The sequence below is a fragment of the Babylonia areolata genome, chromosome 8 (genome assembly GCF_041734735.1).
Source record: "Babylonia areolata isolate BAREFJ2019XMU chromosome 8, ASM4173473v1, whole genome shotgun sequence".
Lineage (NCBI taxonomy): Eukaryota > Metazoa > Mollusca > Gastropoda > Neogastropoda > Buccinidae > Babylonia > Babylonia areolata.
The window spans coordinates 4,975,134-4,996,028 of record NC_134883.1 but is presented as its reverse complement, the minus strand read 5'-3'; the positions used below and the strand labels follow the sequence as shown (position 1 = coordinate 4,996,028).

The 20,895-nt window shown below is 42.6% G+C and overlaps 1 protein-coding gene across 1 annotated transcript in view; it reads right to left on the bottom strand.

Moving 5' to 3' along the window:
- The window catches only part of LOC143284475 (ectopic P granules protein 5 homolog), a 65,671-nt gene that overhangs the window by 32,513 nt on the left and 12,263 nt on the right, over window positions 1-20,895 (bottom strand). Inside the window, exons 11-24 of the mRNA XM_076591146.1 lie at window positions 19,716-19,872; window positions 17,720-17,866; window positions 16,957-17,111; window positions 15,637-15,788; window positions 14,075-14,215; window positions 11,751-11,915; window positions 10,445-10,567; window positions 8,995-9,245; window positions 8,172-8,312; window positions 6,618-6,741; window positions 5,746-5,843; window positions 4,955-5,051; window positions 857-1,084; window positions 157-323 (exon numbers count right to left, since the gene is read on the bottom strand). Of these exons, the coding sequence (XP_076447261.1) occupies window positions 157-323; window positions 857-1,084; window positions 4,955-5,051; window positions 5,746-5,843; window positions 6,618-6,741; window positions 8,172-8,312; window positions 8,995-9,245; window positions 10,445-10,567; window positions 11,751-11,915; window positions 14,075-14,215; window positions 15,637-15,788; window positions 16,957-17,111; window positions 17,720-17,866; window positions 19,716-19,872 (2,146 nt within the window). The remainder of the gene's footprint in view (window positions 1-156; window positions 324-856; window positions 1,085-4,954; window positions 5,052-5,745; window positions 5,844-6,617; window positions 6,742-8,171; window positions 8,313-8,994; window positions 9,246-10,444; window positions 10,568-11,750; window positions 11,916-14,074; window positions 14,216-15,636; window positions 15,789-16,956; window positions 17,112-17,719; window positions 17,867-19,715; window positions 19,873-20,895) is intronic.

Below are 20,895 nucleotides of genomic sequence, written 5' to 3'. Positions count from 1 at the left end.
AAAAAACATTACAAACACACAGCATGTATCACACAAGACCACCAGTCAGAAAAACACACAGACGAGATGGAAACAGACAGAAACGCTAAGAGAGAGAAAGAAACACACACACACACACACACACACAGAAAGGAGAAATGTATACACAACACTGACTGTCCCTGGTGAGTGCATCGGCCAAGGAAGAGGGTGAAGAACTTCTGCCACACCAGAGGCACCATGGGATGGGTGATGGGCATGTCCAGGGCCTGCTGGGCCCAGCGATAAAGACACAGACGGCCCACCGTGCGGGGATAGTCTGGCTTCAGTCGCGTCATCACGTTCTGCACACGGTTCAAGTCATCTTCAGTGTACACTCATCTTTGTTCAAATTCTTATGGTTTGTGTGTGTTTTTTTTGTGGGTGTGTGAGCGGGTGTGGATGATTGCTTGTATGTCTATGTACGTGTCTCTGTGAATGTGCTGAATGTGTGTGTGTGTGTGTGTGTATGTGTGTGTGTGTGTATGTGTGTGTGTCTGAGTGTGTGAGTGTGTGTGTGTGCGTGTCTGAGTGTGTGTGTGTGAATAAATCTTCATGTATTTACATGTACATGTGTGACTGCACATGCAAATAAAGTTGGACGACTCACACATACATCCACAAACGAAAAGATGAACATTCACACATACACTCACAGCAAAAACAAAGAAACTAAACACACACACACACACACACACACATATATAAACACACACACACACACAAACCCAAATCAAAACAGAAAACTATAAACTCAAGACTCTGAAACGAAAAAAACCACACTTTTAACAAACACCAAAGAATCTAACAAAGACAAAGACAAACGCACAACAGAGACCTTCAAGGCAGTGTCCAGAGACAGAGTGGGGTTAGCCAACAGTTCATGCTGCAGGGCGGACCACACACCACTCTCCTGGTCCAAGGAATCCTCCACATTCAGTATCTGTGTGGCCAGCCAGCCAAACTCCGGCAGTGATGACCGCTCCATCAGAGACGGGGGGCTGGCCGACCCCCCTCCCACCCACGTCAGGAAGCTGCCCCGTGACTTGCTCTCTGCCTGTAATTGCTGTGGTTGGCAAGGACAATTTTAGAGGCTTTCAGTATGATGTGCGTTGTTGTTGACTGGTAATGTCTGTGTTTGTTCTCCGCCTGCAACTGCTGGTGTTGGCAAGGACAAATGTTAGAGGCTTTCAGCATGATGTTCATAATTGTTGACTGGCAGTACTGTTGTGTTTGCTTTCCGCCTGCAGTCACTGTGGTTGGCAAGGACGAATGTTAGAGGCTTTCAGCATGTTGTGCATTGTTGACTGGTAATATCTTTGTGTTTGCTCTCTGCCTGTAGTTGGTGGTGTGCGTACATGTAAGTTTGTGTTTCTTGTGTCTGAATACATCTCGTGCGTGCGTGCGTGCGTGTGTGTGTGGGTGTGTGTGTGTGTGCATAATTGTGCGAGTGAGTGTGTGTGTGCATCTTTGTGCCACACACATGCGCACAAGATCATCTCCACAAACCATGTCAGACACACTAATTACAAGTGAATGTGTCCACAAACACAGAAAGATAGAAAAAGAACACATACTTATACACTGTATAAGACACAGACATGCCTCCCCTTTCTGAAACAAAGTATTTATCAATGTGGTTAACACTGGTGGTTTATAATTTTCAATGTTTGTGAAAGGATGTTTTAATGGTGTTGTGTGAAATACTGAGAGAGTAAAACTTTCATGACAAAGGAAAAAAAAAAAGAAATAAGAAGAATGGACTTAATCGTATTGGAAACATAATCCATGATTCAGAACCAGAGAAGAGCAGCTCTGATGTCAAGAGAGGAGTAGGAACACCAACATGTGCACACACTGTGACAAGTAGGAACACCAACATGTGCACACACTGTGACAAGTAGGAACACCAACATGTGCACACACTGTGACAAGTAGGAACACCAACATGTGCACACACTGTGACAAGTAGGAACACCAACATGTGCACACACTGTGACAAGTAAGAACACCAACATGTGCACACACTGTGACAAGTAGGAACACCAACATGTGCACACACTGTGACAAGAACACCAACATGTGCACACACTGTGACAAGTAAGAACACCAACATGTGCACACACTGTGACAAGTAAGAACACCAACATGTGCACACACTGTGACAAGTAGGAACACCAACATGTGCACACACTGTGACAAGTAAGAACACCAACATGTGCACACACTGTGACAAGTAGGAACACCAACATGTGCACACACTGTGACAAGTAAGAACACCAACATGTGCACACACTGTGACAAGTAAGAACACCAACATGTGCACACACTGTGACAAGTAGGAACACCAACATGTGCACACACTGTGACAAGTAAGAACACCAACATGTGCACACACTGTGACAAGAACACCAACATGTGCACACACTGTGACAAGTAAGAACACCAACATGTGCACACACTGTGACAAGTAGGAACACCAACATGTGCACACACTGTGACAAGTAGGAACACCAACATGTGCACACACTGTGACAAGTAGGAACACCAACATGTGCACACACTGTGACAAGTAAGAACACCAACATGTGCACACACTGTGACAAGAGAACACCAACATGTGCACACACTGTGACAAGTAAGAACACCAACATGTGCACACACTGTGACAAGTAGGAACACCAACATGTGCACACACTGTGACAAGAACACCAACATGTGCACACACTGTGACAAGTAAGAACACCAACATGTGCACACACTGTGACAAGTAAGAACACCAACATGTGCACACACTGTGACAAGTAGGAACACCAACATGTGCACACACTGTGACAAGTAAGAACACCAACATGTGCACACACTGTGACAAGTAGAACACCAACATGTGCACACACTGTGACAAGTAGAACACCAACATGTGCACACACTGTGACAAGTAGGAACACCAACATGTGCACACACTGTGACAAGTAAGAACACCAACATGTGCACACACTGTGACAAGTAGGAACACCAACATGTGCACACACTGTGACAAGTAGGAACACCAACATGTGCACACACTGTGACAAGTAAGAACACCAACATGTGCACACACTGTGACAAGAACACCAACATGTGCACACACTGTGACAAGAACACCAACATGTGCACACACTGTGACAAGTAGAACACCAACATGTGCACACACTGTGACAAGTAGGAACACCAACATGTGCACACACTGTGACAAGTAAGAACACCAACATGTGCACACACTGTGACAAGTAAGAACACCAACATGTGCACACACTGTGACAAGTAAGAACACCAACATGTGCACACACTGTGACAAGTAGGAACACCAACATGTGCACACACTGTGACAAGTAGGAACACCAACATGTGCACACACTGTGACAAGTAAGAACACCAACATGTGCACACACTGTGACAAGAACACCAACATGTGCACACACTGTGACAAGTAAGAACACCAACATGTGCACACACTGTGACAAGTAGAACACCAACATGTGCACACACTGTGACAAGTAGAACACCAACATGTGCACACACTGTGACAAGTAGAACACCAACATGTGCACACACTGTGACAAGTAAGAACACCAACATGTGCACACACTGTGACAAGAACACCAACATGTGCACACACTGTGACAAGTAAGAACACCAACATGTGCACACACTGTGACAAGTAGGAACACCAACATGTGCACACACTGTGACAAGAACACCAACATGTGCACACACTGTGACAAGTAAGAACACCAACATGTGCACACACTGTGACAAGTAAGAACACCAACATGTGCACACACTGTGACAAGTAGGAACACCAACATGTGCACACACTGTGACAAGTAAGAACACCAACATGTGCACACACTGTGACAAGTAAGAACACCAACATGTGCACACACTGTGACAAGAACACCAACATGTGCACACACTGTGACAAGTAGGAACACCAACATGTGCACACACTGTGACAAGTAAGAACACCAACATGTGCACACACTGTGACAAGTAGGAACACCAACATGTGCACACACTGTGACAAGTAGGAACACCAACATGTGCACACACTGTGACAAGTAAGAACACCAACATGTGCACACACTGTGACAAGAACACCAACATGTGCACACACTGTGACAAGAACACCAACATGTGCACACACTGTGACAAGTAAGAACACCAACATGTGCACACACTGTGACAAGTAGGAACACCAACATGTGCACACACTGTGACAAGTAAGAACACCAACATGTGCACACACTGTGACAAGTAAGAACACCAACATGTGCACACACTGTGACAAGTAAGAACACCAACATGTGCACACACTGTGACAAGTAGGAACACCAACATGTGCACACACTGTGACAAGTAAGAACACCAACATGTGCACACACTGTGACAAGTAGGAACACCAACATGTGCACACACTGTGACAAGTAGGAACACCAACATGTGCACACACTGTGACAAGTAAGAACACCAACATGTGCACACACTGTGACAAGTAAGAACACCAACATGTGCACACACTGTGACAAGAACACCAACATGTGCACACACTGTGACAAGTAAGAACACCAACATGTGCACACACTGTGACAAGTAGGAACACCAACATGTGCACACACTGTGACAAGAACACCAACATGTGCACACACTGTGACAAGTAGGAACACCAACATGTGCACACACTGTGACAAGAACACCAACATGTGCACACACTGTGACAAGTAAGAACACCAACATGTGCACACACTGTGACAAGTAAGAACACCAACATGTGCACACACTGTGACAAGTAAGAACACCAACATGTGCACACACTGTCATTTTCAAGGTCTGCCCATGAAGAAGCGGTGCACTCTCCCATCTTTTCCAGCCCCTCTTCACTCAATGCACCACCCACCTTGTGATACTGCCTGAAGATCTCATCCATCCTGTCCTTGGCTCCCTTCTGCAGGTGGCCCCAGCGCACCACGTGATCCAGCACGTAGCAACAGTTCCTGACAATGAGACAAGGCTCCATGCATCAGCAGCTCATTCCATGTTACTATGGGTTCAACACAGTGAAGATAGAACGCAAACACGCAGATAGTAATGGTAGCACATTGTAACAACACATGATGTGTACTGTGCTTCTTTGTTGCCACAGCTGGGTTATATAATGTTGACTTAGAACATTTGTGTTTAAGTGTGCTGACAAAAATGCAGAAATGAAAATATTTTGGGCTTTTTTTTTTTTTTTTTTAGTTTACTTTTTCTTGACATCTGTTGTTTCAGAACTGGCTGACTGTATGTTGCATCAATTTCAGGGCCTTATTTTTTTTTACACAAGAAATCTCTCTCTCTCTCTCTCACACACACACACACACACACAAACACACACGCACACACCCTCGATATATACTTGCATGTACACGGTCACTAACACTGACTTTGTGTTTAACTTAATCTAGATACTCACATACCTATCACGAAGCAGACCACTGTGAGCATGGCATGAATCCTAAACACCAGAAACATCAAACTGTTTCACTGTAAGAGAGTAAGGCAAAGAGACACACATGGGCACACACACACTCACACAAACACTAAGTGTTCAACATGCTGTTCTCACATGTCAGTCAAGAAGCGGAGAGATGCACAAGGACTCACACCCACTCACACAACACTCAGTGTTTAACATGCTGCACTCACATGTCAGTCAAGAAGCGGGCCACTTTAAACACTGCTTGAATCCAGAACACCAGAATGGGCAGGGCCTGGTTGTGCTCCAGTCGAGCAGAGATCATGGCCTGTGGGAAAACAACTAGCATCATCACATCTTTATTTCATTTTGAGCAGAGTCCTTCATAACCCAACTTAAACAAGAAATGAATAAATATGATAAATAAAACATGAAGAAGTGAATAAACGAGCTAAACAACTTAAAAACAAATGACAATCAATGCATCAAAATATCTACAAATGCCACTCCTTGAGTATTTCTGAGTCAAGGACCAATGATGATGTTGTACAGCTGTAATTCAGTCAGCCAGTCCTGTGTTCTTTGAACAGACATATCCAGGACAAGACTGCCTTATTCTGGATAACTGGTGTACAATCATGACAACATTTATACTAAGATCATGGGTGTCAAACTGAAACTTTCAGAAACAATTCTTTTTTAACAGTGAAAGTCCATATGCATTTACAAAAGAAATCTGTTTAACACAAGTTTCTGTGGGCAATAGAAATCAGCTTGTGTTCACCAATACTTATGCTGAGAAAATAGAGCGAAATAGAAAGGTTTGCTCAGAAATGTAAAATTCATTTGCATATCAGGTTACTGGGGTTTCCATAGTGGTGTTTCATGGGCTCCAAGGAACTGAAGTTTGTTTTATTTTTAATTTCAATGTATTTATACAAATAAATGAAAGAGGTAAACTGGGAAACAGCACTTTTTATGTCTTCAAAATGAACAAATTCAGCAAGTTGGCTGAAGCAAATCAACAGCAAGAAAATACTTCCAGGAAATAAGACAGCTGATATAAGCAAGAAGATGGAAATGTACCTGCCAAACCACTTACCTGTATCATCTGTGCCAGTTGCTGGGTGACAGTGCCAGCCTTGAACTCTGCCCCCATGGCCATCTTGGTGGTCTTCAGAACGCTCTCGTCAGCAGACAGCACCATCTGAAGGATCTTTTGGAAACTGAAACAAACATTGATACCCACATACATGTACATGCACCATCACATACCACTGCAGTGTGTGCACACACATACACAGGATAAGAAGTTTTAAAGGGTAATCTTTCTGACTAAGTAGCTGGGGTGTGTTTATCTTGTAAAATGACCATCATGTTTTAATGACAGCCAGATATCACCAAATATCAGTCAAAAAAAAAAAAAGAACCAATTAATGACCAACACACTGTCCTTAATCTCTTGCCTGCTGGCCAAATTAGATCTGAGTCTATGCCATACTAAACCACTCTGTGAATGTCTTCTTCTTCATTTGTGGGCTGTGACTATCACATTCACTCATATACACCAGTGGGCTTTTACATGACCGTTTTTACCACCATCATGTAGGCAGTTGTACTCCATTTTTGGAGAGGTGCATACTAGGTATGTTTTTTCCACAACCCAACAAACAATGACATAGATTGGATCTTTAACATGTGTATTTGATCTTCTGCTTGCACATACAAAAAAAAAAGGGGGTATGTGTAATAAACATGGGGTTTCAGGCACTAGCAGGTCTACACATGTTTACCTGGGAGATCAGAAAACTCTCCACCCTTTACCCACCAGATCCCATGACTGGGATTTGAACCTGGGACCTCAGATTGAAAATCCAATGCATTAACCACTCGGCTGCTGCGCCCATCGTCTGTGTGAACTGTGATGGTCTAAGACTGGTGCCATCCACATCAGTATTTCTACTGTGGTATGCTAAATTTCTTTTTATTACAAAATGCATGGATAGTAATATCAAATAAATTGTGAAATTTGGCCAAGCAGAGCAAACCAATAGGCCTAGTTTGCATCAGTTTGACATGGTACAGTATATGACACCAAATAAATTGTTGTTGATATCATTCATGACAATATGTTCTTGCGATGCCATGATATTAAATAAAGTGTTGCTGTCGTCTCCAGTGTCACGGTGTTCTTTATCTGTTGTTACTGTTGTGTTTTTGCTGTATGATTTTAACACCAATTTGTACTGTATTGTTGCATGATTTTAACACCAGTTTGTATTATATTGTACTGCATTGTAATGTAGTGTATTGTACTGCATTGTATTGTATTGTAGTGTATTGCATTGTACTGTATATGTTGTATTGTACTGTATTGTATTGCATTGTACTGTATTACTCTTTTATCACATGAAGATTTCTCTGTGTGAAATTTAGGCTGCTCTCCCCATGGAGAGTGTGTCGCTGTTGTACAGCACAACTCTTTTTCTTCTACACTGACTTGAAGTTGTGTGAATGGAGAGAGTTACCACTCTTCACTATCTGTTAATCATTTATTCTCCTGGCCTCATTGTTTTTTCCTTTTTCTTCTACATGTAAGTGTATTACCTCTCTTATCTGGGCAACGACAAACACAGGCAATGCCAAGAGGACTCACGTCTCGTTCTCCAGAAGGTACTGTGGGGTGCTGATGAACTGGGGGGTGACACAGCTGAGGACGTGGATGACGGCCGAGTACTGGCTGCACTGGGTCAGGGTCAGCAGCATGTCCAGGCCCACCGAGATGAACAGGCTGGTGCTGTGGTGACCAGTGACAAGTGTGTCAGTGTGTAGACACATACGTATGGAAGCATGTGTGTGTGTGTGTGTGTGTGTGTGTGTGTGTTTGTGTGTGTTTGTGTGTGCACATGTGTGTGTCTGTGCGCATGACTGTGTGTGTACATGCAGACTTATGTATATCATCATCATCATCATCACGAACAGTGAGAGAAAAAGGAGCACACACACACACACACACACACACACACAAGAAAATCAATTCTCTGACCCTTGCTTAGAAAATTTTAACGCCACAACTTTATCATTTCTACAATGTCAATAACACCTGAACTACCAACAACATAAATGAAACAGGGAATAAAAAAATAACTTAGAAAAAAAAACAACCATTCCACATAATCTGTAACCTTTCCCATTAAAAAAAAAAAAATTTCCACACTTTCAAACAGTACCTCACCCTTTTTTGAACAAAAACTTAAAAGCTGATCTTGGATGAAACTACTTTTTTTTTTAATGTAAATAAACAAATTTCATTTGTCCACAAATTTTGAGGCTTCCCATAACAACACACACACACACACACCACACCACACCACACACAGAAACACACACACACACACACATACATACAATACCATACCAAACGCGTGCACACACACACACACACACACACACAACACAACCCCCCCAACAACACGCACTCATGGCCAACGTCAGTCATGGACAGCACCAGGAAGCAGGCCAGGGGGTTCTTGGCCCTGGCAGCAGACGCCAACGGAAGCAGCCATTGCTCCTGCTCCAGGGAGGGAGCCTGGAAGGGGTGGGACTCCGCCGCCCGCGAATGGAGAATGGCTGCCTCACGGTGGAGCTTGAGGCGCAGGGTGATGGACCAGACCCAGTTGTTGAACTGCTGTTCCCTGGAGCCCTGGCTGGTGTAGGCGTAGGAGGCCATCTGAAAGAGATATTCCCATGCGGTATCCACAGACTGGGTGGTCCCGAGGGTGCACGTCATGGATTAATCTTGTAATAATATCTAAATAAATGAATAATAATAATAATAATAATGAATACTTACTCAGCGCTATTCCTCATCAGATAGAGCTCAAAGCGCTTTAAATGTCCAAAACTCATAATAATAATGGAAATTTACTCAGCACTATTCCTCATCAGATAGAGCTCAAAGCGCTTTAAATGTCCAAAACTCATAATAATAATGGAAATTTACTCAGCACTATTCCTCAGATAGAGCTCAAAGCGCTTTAAATGTCCAAAACTCATAATAATAATGGAAATTTACTCAGCACTATTTCTCAGATAGAGCTCAAAGCGCTTTAAATGTCCAAAACTCATAATAATAATGGAAATTTACTCAGCACTATTCCTCATCAGATAGAGCTCAAAGAGCTTTGAATGTCAAAAAACTTATTAACCACAAATGACGAAATAATAATGTAAATCAATCTACACAAATTTCAAACAGACATCATAACACAACTCATCCAATTCACTTGCTCACACACACATGCATGCACACATGCAGCCACACGCACACACACACACACACACACACACACACACACACTACATGGACAGAATTCAGTTTTGAACTGTGATGGACAAAGACGGCACTGTTTAACTAGCAGCTTGTTGTGTTAAAAGCAGCACCAGCAACACAACATTTAGCAAAGGCACATTTGATATCTTTATGGCTTGCTGTGTCAAAAGCAGAGCAGAGCAAGTAACATGACCTGTAACAAAGGCACATTCATTTAACAATGTTTTCCAAGTCTCATTGTTGCAACGGCAGTGCAGAAAACATCAAGAGAAAACAAAAAGCTTCTGTGTGTGAACAAGTACTTGTGTGTGCATGCAGAAATGTACATACACGAAAAGTGAGAAAAAGTGTGTGCATGTGCATATGCAAGGCTGTGTGCTGCAAGAGCATGTATATGCTGTTATATATGGTTGAGTATAACATATAATTCTTAAATTATTTGACTGCTACATTCATATTCTTGCATACACAAAGGATGTATTTTACAATCAAAGAGTTTAATAATCATACTCAATTATATAACAGTGTTGGAGGAAAAATTTTATTTAAGAACTAGAGACAAGTATTCACTCCCTTTCCAGGAAACCAGCACAGACCTGCTTCATGCCCTCGATGATGAAGAAACTGGCGCGCCGATCAGAAATAAACTTGACATAGGACTCTACCAGCAGCAGAGCAACCTGTCTGTGAAGTCGGATGTCCAGCACAAACTTCCCGGTCTGTTTCCACACACACACAAGTTCAATTATTCAAAGAGGCATCACTGCGTTTGGAGAATTCCATATATGCTACACCACTTCTGCTAAGCAGATGCCTGACCAGCAGTCGCTTCATCAGGTCTTTTTGGGAAGAAAAAAGGCGCATAAACAAATAAATGGATACATCATTAAATTAAAGAAGTAATAATTAAACAAATAAATGAATAAATAAATGGATAACATAAAAAAAAACGTAGGCAGATAAATAATCAAATAAAATATAATGCGCGGGGAAAAAAAAAAGTTTGAAAAATATCTTTTTTAAAGCTCTTGAACATACAATGAACACATACCATTTTATAAAACATCCTATCAACCATATGTCGGGATATATAATCATATATCAAGGATAGTTTGCTAAAGAAACTGATCATTTACTATCTATATATATACTTCATTTACTATATGTATATAATCTACTATCTATATACAGAGGTACAACAAGGATCAGTACTTAACACAGGACAGTAATTGATAAGGAAAAGTGGTGTGAGGTCACCTCCTGCAACATCCACCATGATGACAAACTTTGATGCAGTGTTGATTTTCATCACAAAAGATGCACAAAACTTCTTAGGCACTGAATCAGTTACGGTGACAATGTGGGTTCTGCATCCAATGCATCTGTATGAGATATACCACAGACTGGCTTCCAAAATGGTTACCAACAGTGAGTTTTTCTCACCTTACAACAGAAAACCTCATTCATCTGTATATCATGAATCTTGAACCCAGCAACAAGCCCCTTATATCCTACCTCTGCAAGCAGAATCCCTACTTCTGTACAAAGGTATCTTTACCTCTGTACACATCCTCCCCAAATCCCCAAACTTTGCAAATACTCCATACTTCTGTTCAAATAACCTTTCCTCTGTAAATAGCCCCATCTCTGTGAATAGATTTCCAAAATCTCTGTGAACAGGTAACCTCCCCCATATATCTGCAAAGAGGTCCCCCTTATCTTAGAAAGCAGTTCCCATTAATACATAAAACAGGGTCCCCCCTCACCGTGGTAAACATGTCCAACCGTTTATCTATAAAAACAGGTCCCCCCTACCTCTGTAAACAGGTCCCACCTTTTATCTTTAAAACAGGTCCCCCCCCTCACCTTGGTAAACAGGTCCAACCTGTTATCACTCCCTACCTCTGTAAACAGGCCCCAGTTCATGCGGTCAATGACGACCCGAGCCAGCTGGTTTTCAGGTGTGTCCAGGTCGTTGTTGAGCAGCCACTGTCTGAGGAGAAGCATGTCAGGGTCGTGGGGGATCCAGATACTGGCCGGCAGCTTGCTGAACAGGTACAGGGACATCTGCCACAAAACAACACTGAAACTTCACATCAGTGACTGATGGATGTGGCGCTGGGTTTAATTTGGGGGAGGAGGAGGAGGGGGGGGGGGGAGGACGTGAGGGCGGTTGGGCAATGATCAATGAATCTTGTTACAAAAATGTGGCATGCCTGAGAAAATTCAATAACAATTTTCAATCTCATGTGCAAAGCAGGCAAAAACAAGAAAAACAAAAAGCTTCTGTGTGAAAAGTCGTGATGTGCATGAGAAGTACATACACAAATGAGAAAAATGCTCAAGAGCATATCAATGCTGTCTGCAAGAGCATGTAAATCCTGTTATATATGCTGATATAACATAAATCTAAAATTTACAGCTACATCAAAATCTATTCACAAAATTATTACAATCAAAGATTAATATCATACTCATTATATAACATGTTGAGAAAATTTTATTAAGGAACTAAGACAATATTCCATATCTTCCAGAAAACAGTCACAGACTGCTTCATGCCCTCGTGATGAAGAAATCGCGCCGATCCAGAATAAACTTGACATAGACTTCTCCAGCATAGAACCATCAGTAAGGTACCAGCACAAACTCGTGTTTCCACACAACAATTTACAATTATTCAAAGAGGCATACTGAAGCGTTTGAGAATTATATATGTACACATTCTGCTAAGAATGCTGAACAGTGCATTCACCAGTGAAAAAACATAAAAAATAATGTTACATCAATTAAATTTAAAAAGAAAAACAAATAAAGAATAAATAACAGATAACATTAAATAAACATCGCACAAAATAATCATAAAATTAAGCAGGGAAAAAAAAAATTTGACAATCATCATTTTGTTGAAACATTCAAAACACATACCATTTTATAACTCTACACCAGTGGTTATATCATATCAGGTAGTCTTGCTAAAGACTGGCCATTACCTACTTTCTTCATTCATTTTTGTAATAATCTACTATCTTCGAGACAGTCGACTAACACTGGATCAGTTCTTTGATAGGAAAATTACTGTCGAGGATCAACTCCTCCTCCCCCATGATGACCTTTCAGTTTGATTTTCCCAAAAGATGCTCGAACTGATAAGCACTGTTCATTACGTACAAGTGGGTACACATCGCATGCGCATCTGTGAATACAACACAGCGGCTCCATGGTTTCCAACGGTGAGTTTTCTCACTACAACAAAACCGTATTATATATACAATGAACGTAGAACCACAACAGCTTATATTTTCGCGCAATCCCTATCACTGTACAAAGGACTTTTCTTACAATCCAATCCCATTTGCGAAATGCATCCACACTTCTTTCAACGTAATGTCCCGTAATTGCCCAAATGCCTGTGAATAGTTTAAAATCTCTGTGAACAGTAACTGATATATCTCAAGGGAGTGTCCCCCTTCTTAGGCGTATGTAATAAAAAACATGGTCCCCCTACGTTACTGTCAACGTTGATTCTGAGAAGCAGTCTCAGGAAAAGGTCCCTCTAGCGGCTGTAAGATATTTTATCTGTAAATACAGGCCCACTCCCTTGTGCAAAAGGTCCACGTGATATCTTATTCTATTCGATCAGTAAACAGCACCCAGTGAGAGACTGTCAAGGAGAGACACTGGTAATTTCAGTGTCAGCAATGTCTGGCAGCCACGTTACGAATTCTGAAAAAAAGGAATATTTTCAAGAAATACTGATAAGGAATATCCTGTGCGTAATATCAGATAAGACAAAGCAAATGGCTAATCAAATTTTTAAAAAGGTGGGGTGTTTTTTTTAAATCAGAAAACAGGAATACATACACTGAAATTTTCAAAAACAGGAATAATAAAAAGTTCAGCTTTAGTTTCAAGGTGACAGTGTGCAGACTGATATAATGCACCACATCTGCTTAAAAAAAAAAATAAAATAAAATAAAATAAAATAATAATAAAAATAAAAATCTAAAAAAACAATCATAAAAATGAAAGTTTGACCACAAAAATTTGTCAACACACTATTTCAAACGATCCACACAATCTTAACTTATTACCGAAACAACACATCAACATACTTCAAAAACGCACTATTTCTTCACTGAGGAACCAACCGATCAGCAGAGACAAAAGGTCGCTCTTCAAGAAGAGACAGACGCAAACCAACCAAAGTGGAAAGTCTCTCCCACCTTGCCGAGCTCCGCCATGACACCCTGTACCCTGCGGAGCAGCATGGACAGGGCCATGGGGTGTTTCTGGATGATGGACGACAGCAGGGCCCGCCCCGTGTTGGAGCAAAAGTCACGTGTGTGGTCGCAGATGAAAGCGATCTGAAAGTCAACACCAAAACTCAACATCAACTTTTAACAAGTAAAAAAAAAAAAACTTCTTCTTTTTTTCTTTTTATTTGAAAAAATACTGAATAAAACCCTGCAAATCCAATCATATCAGACAAACCCAAATGCCATCACATGAAAGTATCATTCATCTGTCATTTACACAAACGACATGGATAAGAGATTCAAGTGTGTCTGTTGTGCCAAACTATCGCTTCCCTCAAACACCTGGACAGTGGTGCACTCTATGAACTCATCCTCTTACCTCAAATACCTGGAGAAATATGCACTCTATGAACTCATCCTCTTACCTCAAACACCTGGAGAAAGATGCACTCTATGAACTCATCCTCTTACCTCAAACACCTGGAGAGTGATGCACTCTATGAACTCACTCTCTTACCTCAAACACCTGGAGAGTGGTGCACTCTATGAACTCATCCTCTTACCTCAAACACCTGGAGAAATATGCACTCTATGAACTCATCCTCTTACCTCAAACACCTGGAGAGTGGTGCACTCTATGAACTCATCCTCTTACCTCAAACACCTGGAGAGTGGTGCACTCTATGAACTCACTCTCTTACCTCAAACACCTGGAGAGTGGTGCACTCTATGAACTCATCCTCTTACCTCAAACACCTGGAGAAAGATGCACTCTATGAACTCATCCTCTTACCTCAAACACCTGGAGAAAGATGCACTCTATGAACTCATCCTCTTACCTCAAACACCTGGAGAGTGGTGCACTCTATGAACTCACTCTCTTACCTCAAACACCTGGAGAAATATGCACTCTATGAACTCACTCTCTTACCTCAAACACCTGGAGAAAGATGCACTCTATGAACTCATCCTCTTACCTCAAACACCTGGAGAAAGATGCACTCTATGAACTCATCCTCTTACCTCAAACACCTGGAGAGTGGTGCACTCTATGAACTCATCCTCTTACCTCAAACACCTGGAGAGTGGTGCACTCTATGAACTCATCCTCTTACCTCAAACACCTGGAGAAAGATGCACTCTATGAACTCATCCTCTTACCTCAAACACCTGGAGAGTGGTGCACTCTATGAACTCATCCTCTTACCTCAAACACCTGGAGAGTGGTGCACTCTATGAACTCATCCTCTTACCTCAAATACCTGGAGAAAGATGCACTCTATGAACTCATCCTCTTACCTCAAACACCTGGAGAGTGGGGCACTCTATGAACTCATCCTCTTACCTCAAATACCTGGAGAGTGGTGCACTCTATGAACTCATCCTCTTACCTCAAATACCTGGAGAGTGGGGCACTCTATGAACTCATCCTCTTACCTCGTATAACTGGAGAAAGATGCACTCTATGAACTCACTCTCTTACCTCAAACACCTGGAGAAAGATGCACTCCATGAACTCACTCTCTTACCTCGAACACCTGGAGAGTGATGCACTCTATAAACTCATCCTCCTCCAGTGGACGGGCAGTGGCCATGTTGGCGAATGTGGTCAGCAGGTAGATGGATTCTGAGGCTGGCAGTGTTTGTAGTGTGTCCGCAAGCTGACGCCGACTTTCTATATCTGGTCAGGGATAAAAAAAAAAACCAAAAAAAAAACCAATTCTAAATACATATTTCACAAAAATCACAAGCAAAGAAATACAATAAATAAAAAAAATAAAGGGTTAAATCCCATGTGTTCCAATGTCTAATATGTTCATCTTTATAACTAGACTTTAATTCTGATGCTTATATAATGAAAATGATCAATGAATAATATATCAAGGAAGAAGTGTCTTGTACTCACTTGGACTACAGCATTTTGTGTTGATGATTATCATGCACATAATTAAGCATTAGTAACAAAACACTGACAGTCAGTGGCAAGCACTACTTGTAATTTTATTTTCACTCACTCACTCATTCCCTCGACCGCTGGGGTCGTTGGGGGGACATGAGGAAGATGTCATAGCTCGCCACGCCATTCTGTTGGCAGCTGTCGTGAGGAGATCTGGCATCGTCATTTTGGTCCATTCCTTGACGTTGTCAGACCAGCCCTTTCTCTGCCGCCCCCGTCTGCGCCCTCCCTCTACAGTCCCTTGCAGGATGGTTTTGGAGAGGGTGTTATGTCGTATGACGTGACCAAACCATGCCATCTTCCGTCGTTTGACAGTCGCCAGCAGTGATTCTCGGGGCCCAACAAGGTTGCTGACCAGGTTCCGCACATAGTCATTGGTCTTGTGCTCCTTGTAGGAGATGTGTAGTAGTCTCCTCAAGCACTTGATTTCGAATGCTTGGATTCTTCTTTCTGTTTCTGCCATCAGTGTCCATGTCTCACATCCATATAAGAGGATGGAGACCACCAGTGACTTGTAGAGCAGGAATTTTGTGTGTAATCTGATGTTGCTCTTCCATACCCTGTTCAGTCTGGCCATCGCTGCCGTTGCAGAATTAATCCTATTTCGGATTTCTGCTGTGCAGGTGCCGTCTTTGGACAGGGTTGCTCCCAAATTTTATTTTGGTTTGTGAAAAATGATTCCAACAAAAGTGCTACTAATGCTGGTGCCTATGCTTTACTTAGTGAAGAATATTCTAAACAATTCCAACAAAAGCACTCCCTATGCTGGTGCTTGTACTTCAGTTGGTGAGGAATATTCTGAAAAGATTCCTGTGTTCATATCACTGCACTGTTTGTGCAGAAAAATAACACAGCAACATCTCAACAAAGCTGTGCAGAATGGTACACTTACCCTTCATGTCTTCTCTGCACTTTTCCACTGGGGGCAGTGTGTGGAAGTTGACGGGCTGACCATGAACCTGCTGCAGAAGCCACAGCAGTCTCCAGATGCTGTCTGAGGACAGGGAGGTGAAGGGCATGTTGGCCATGAACTGCCATGACCCCAGTCTGCACACACAGGCACTGAGTTTGTACTCCTGGTGCAAAACTGTAAGAATGCCTGAACTCTAAAAGGATGTCAATGCAGCATAAAGTACAGTTTGCAGCTAAACTAGAGTGACTCTATATGTATTAAATGTGCATTCATGTAGATGAGAGACTGTGGGACTGGGACTGCGTGTGTTTATTTGTGTGCATGTGCATGTATGCGTGTGTGCACGCACATATGAGCATGCATGCATACGAGTGAATGAATGCTATGCCTGTATGCATGTTTATGTGTCTGCATGCCTTGCATGTGCATATGCAGCGTGTGTGATTCATGTATGTGCATGCATGTACACACAAAAACATGCATCTGGTTTGTGCTGTTGTTATACATGCATGTAACTGCATATGTGTGTGAATATGTGTGCACATGTGTGTGTGTGTCTATGTGAGTGTGTATGTCTCTGTGAGAGAGAGACAGAGAGAGTGTGTGTGTGTGTGTGTGTGTGTGTGCGTGTGTGTGTGTGTCTGTCTATCTGTTTTTGTGTCGGTCTTTTGAGTGCATTTGTGTGTGAGACAGAACAAGAGCACTAAGCATGGTAGGAGAAAGGCATCAAGACTCCACTGACTTCTGAGCAGTGAGGATGGCGTAAGTTGCCCTCATGAACAGCTGGTCAAACTCCAGCTGCAGATGATCGATGGAAGACGCGGAGGCCAGAGGACTGTAGTAGGTTTTGAAGTTCAGCCAGTGGTCAGACACGTAGACAATGGTATCTCTGTGACAAAAACGGAGCTTGATGAGACACAACACTGCTGTACAAGATGCAGGCAAACTATACAAGACTGCAGAACTAGAAATAGTTATCTCCTTAATATTGTATGGCAGCTGTGTAATATATAGTCTTATCGTGTACATGCTGTGTTATGTTGCAAATAGAACACAAATGTCGATGTGTGACATTGTGTGGATGATATATGTATCTTTCTGTGGGGCATCCACATGTCAATGGAACACTCTCCAATGAATCAGTGCATGCCGTTACCATCATTTCTTCACCTTTCATCAATGTTCATAAAGAAACAAAACTATATGGAAAAAAAACAATACATATATATATATATATATATAAACTGAAAGAGAAAAAATAGATTAATTTTCATAAAACATAAGGAAACAAACTGCATATTCAATTTTGGAAGTGAGCAAGCCAATAGGTGTATACATCTGAATGTGAGTAAAAAGTTTACATTCATTCATTCATTCACTGTGATTACAAAAAAAAAAGGGAATGTAAAGGAAAACAGACCTGGCAAAGAGAAACAAGAAATTCTTGTTGCAATGATCTGTCTCACATCAGTAAAACCCACACTCTCTTCCAGCACTGGCCTTCATAAATAACACCTGTCCAGATGCTTACAGTAGCAACAAAAAAAAAAAAAAAAAAAAAAAAAAAAAAAAAAGATTCAGTCCACAGCTTTAACAATTCAAACTTCATTTACCCTGTTCAGAAGTCCCAACTGAAACAAGACAATATCGTGCACATTTACAGTTGTTTACTGCACAAATCACACACAGGTTTTAGACTTTTACAGTTCAAAACCTAGGAACACAATTCTACCAGCAATGACAAAGTAAAACGCAGAGAACAGCAGTCCAGTGGAACAACCTGATGACCTGTTCACTTCAACCATGCTCCAAATCGCCAGCATTAGACAGTGGCACATCACCTCCCTTGGACATGGTTTACCTGATGAAGCCACCCAGTCTTTTGTTGAGTGTCCCCCCCCCCCCAATCCCCCACCGCCTTCCCCAGTCCCTGGACATGGTTTGCCTTATGAGGCGGCCCAGTCTCTTGTTGAGCTCCCCCACCCCATCCCCCTCAACACCTTCCCCTGTCCCTGGTTTACCTGATGAGGCAGCCCAGTCCTGTTCAGCAACACCCCTCTCCCACCCCCCAAAATGCCTTCCATGGACCTGGTTTACCTGATGAGGCAGCCCAGTCTTGTTTAGCAACACCCCTCTCCCACCCCCCAAAATGCCTTCTATGGACCTGGATTACCTGACGAAGCGGTCCAGTCTTTTGCTGAGCTCCCCCCCCCCCCCCCCCTCCCAAGACCTTCTCCCATCCCTGGACCTGGATTACCTGATGAGGCGGTCCAGTCTTGTTGAGCTCACCCTCCCCCCCACCCCCACAAATCCCCAAACGTATTCCGTGGACCTGGTTTACCTGATGAGGTCTCTTGTTGAGCTCACCCACCCCCTCAACCCCCAAGCCTTCCCCAGTCCCTGGACCTGATTTATCTGATGGGGCGGCCCAGTCTCTTGTTGAGCCCACCTGATTTATCTGATGGGGCGGCCCAGTCTCTTGTTGAGCCCCCCCCATCCCCTCCCCCCCCGCCCCCCCCAACCACCCAACACCTTCCTCATTCTCTGGACCTGATTTATCTGATGGGGCGGCCCAGTCTCTTGTTGAGGACACCCCCCCCCCCACAATCACCCCCCCCCACCACCCAACACCTTCCTCATTCTCTGGACCTGGTTTATCTGACAAGGCGGCCCAGTCTCTTGTTGAGGCCCCTCCCCACCACCCACCCCGCCACCACCTTCCCCAGTCCCTAGTTTACCTGATGAGGCGGCCCAGTCTTTTGTTGAGCTGCTTGTAGCGGGCCATGCTGAAGGTGTTGAGCCCCACCCCCAGCAGGGAGATCCAGGTGGTGCAGAAGGCAAACAGCTTCATCATGCTGGGCTCTGTGCAGCGACGAATGTCGTAGTGAACACTGCCTGTAATGCAATATGAACACTGTAGTAAACACTGCCTGCAATGCAATATGATGAACATTGTAGTGAACACTGCCTGCAATGCAACATGATGAACACTGTAGTGAACACTGCCTACAATGCAATATGAACATCATAGTGAACACTGCCTGCAATGCAATATGATGAATATCGTAGTGAACACTGCCTGCAATGCAATATGATGAACACTGTAGTGAACACTGCCTACAATGCAATATGAACATCGTAGTGAACACTGCCTGCAATGCAACATGATGAACATTGTAGTGAACAATGCCAACATGAACATTGATGTGAACACTGCCTACAATGCAATGTGAACATCACTGTGAACACTGCCTACAATGTAACACGATGAACATCGTAGTGAACACTACCTGCGATGCAACATGATGAACATCATAGTGAACACTGCCTGTAATGCAACATGATGAACATTGTAGTGAACACTGCCTGCAGTGCAGCATGAACATTGCAGTGAACACTGCCTACAATGCGACATGAACATTGCTCTGAACACTGTCTACAATGCAACATGATGAACATCGCTGTGAACACTGCCTACAATGCAACATGATGAACATCATAGTGAACACTGCCTACAATGCAATATGATGAACATCATAGTGAACACTGTCTACAATGCAACATGATGAACATCATAGTGAACACTGTCTACAATGCAACATGATGAACATCATAGTGAACACTGCCTACAATGCAACATGATGAACATCATAGTGAACACTGTCTACAATGCAACATGATGAACATTGCTGTAAACACTGCCTACAATGCAACATGATGAACATCATAGTGAACACTGCCTACAATGCAACATAATGAACATCATAGTGAACACTGTCTACAATGCAACATGATGAACATTGCTGTAAACACTGCCTACAATGCAACATGATGAACATCATAGTGAACACTGTCTACAATGCAACATGATGAACATCGCTGTAAACACTGCCTACAATGCAACATGATGAACATCAT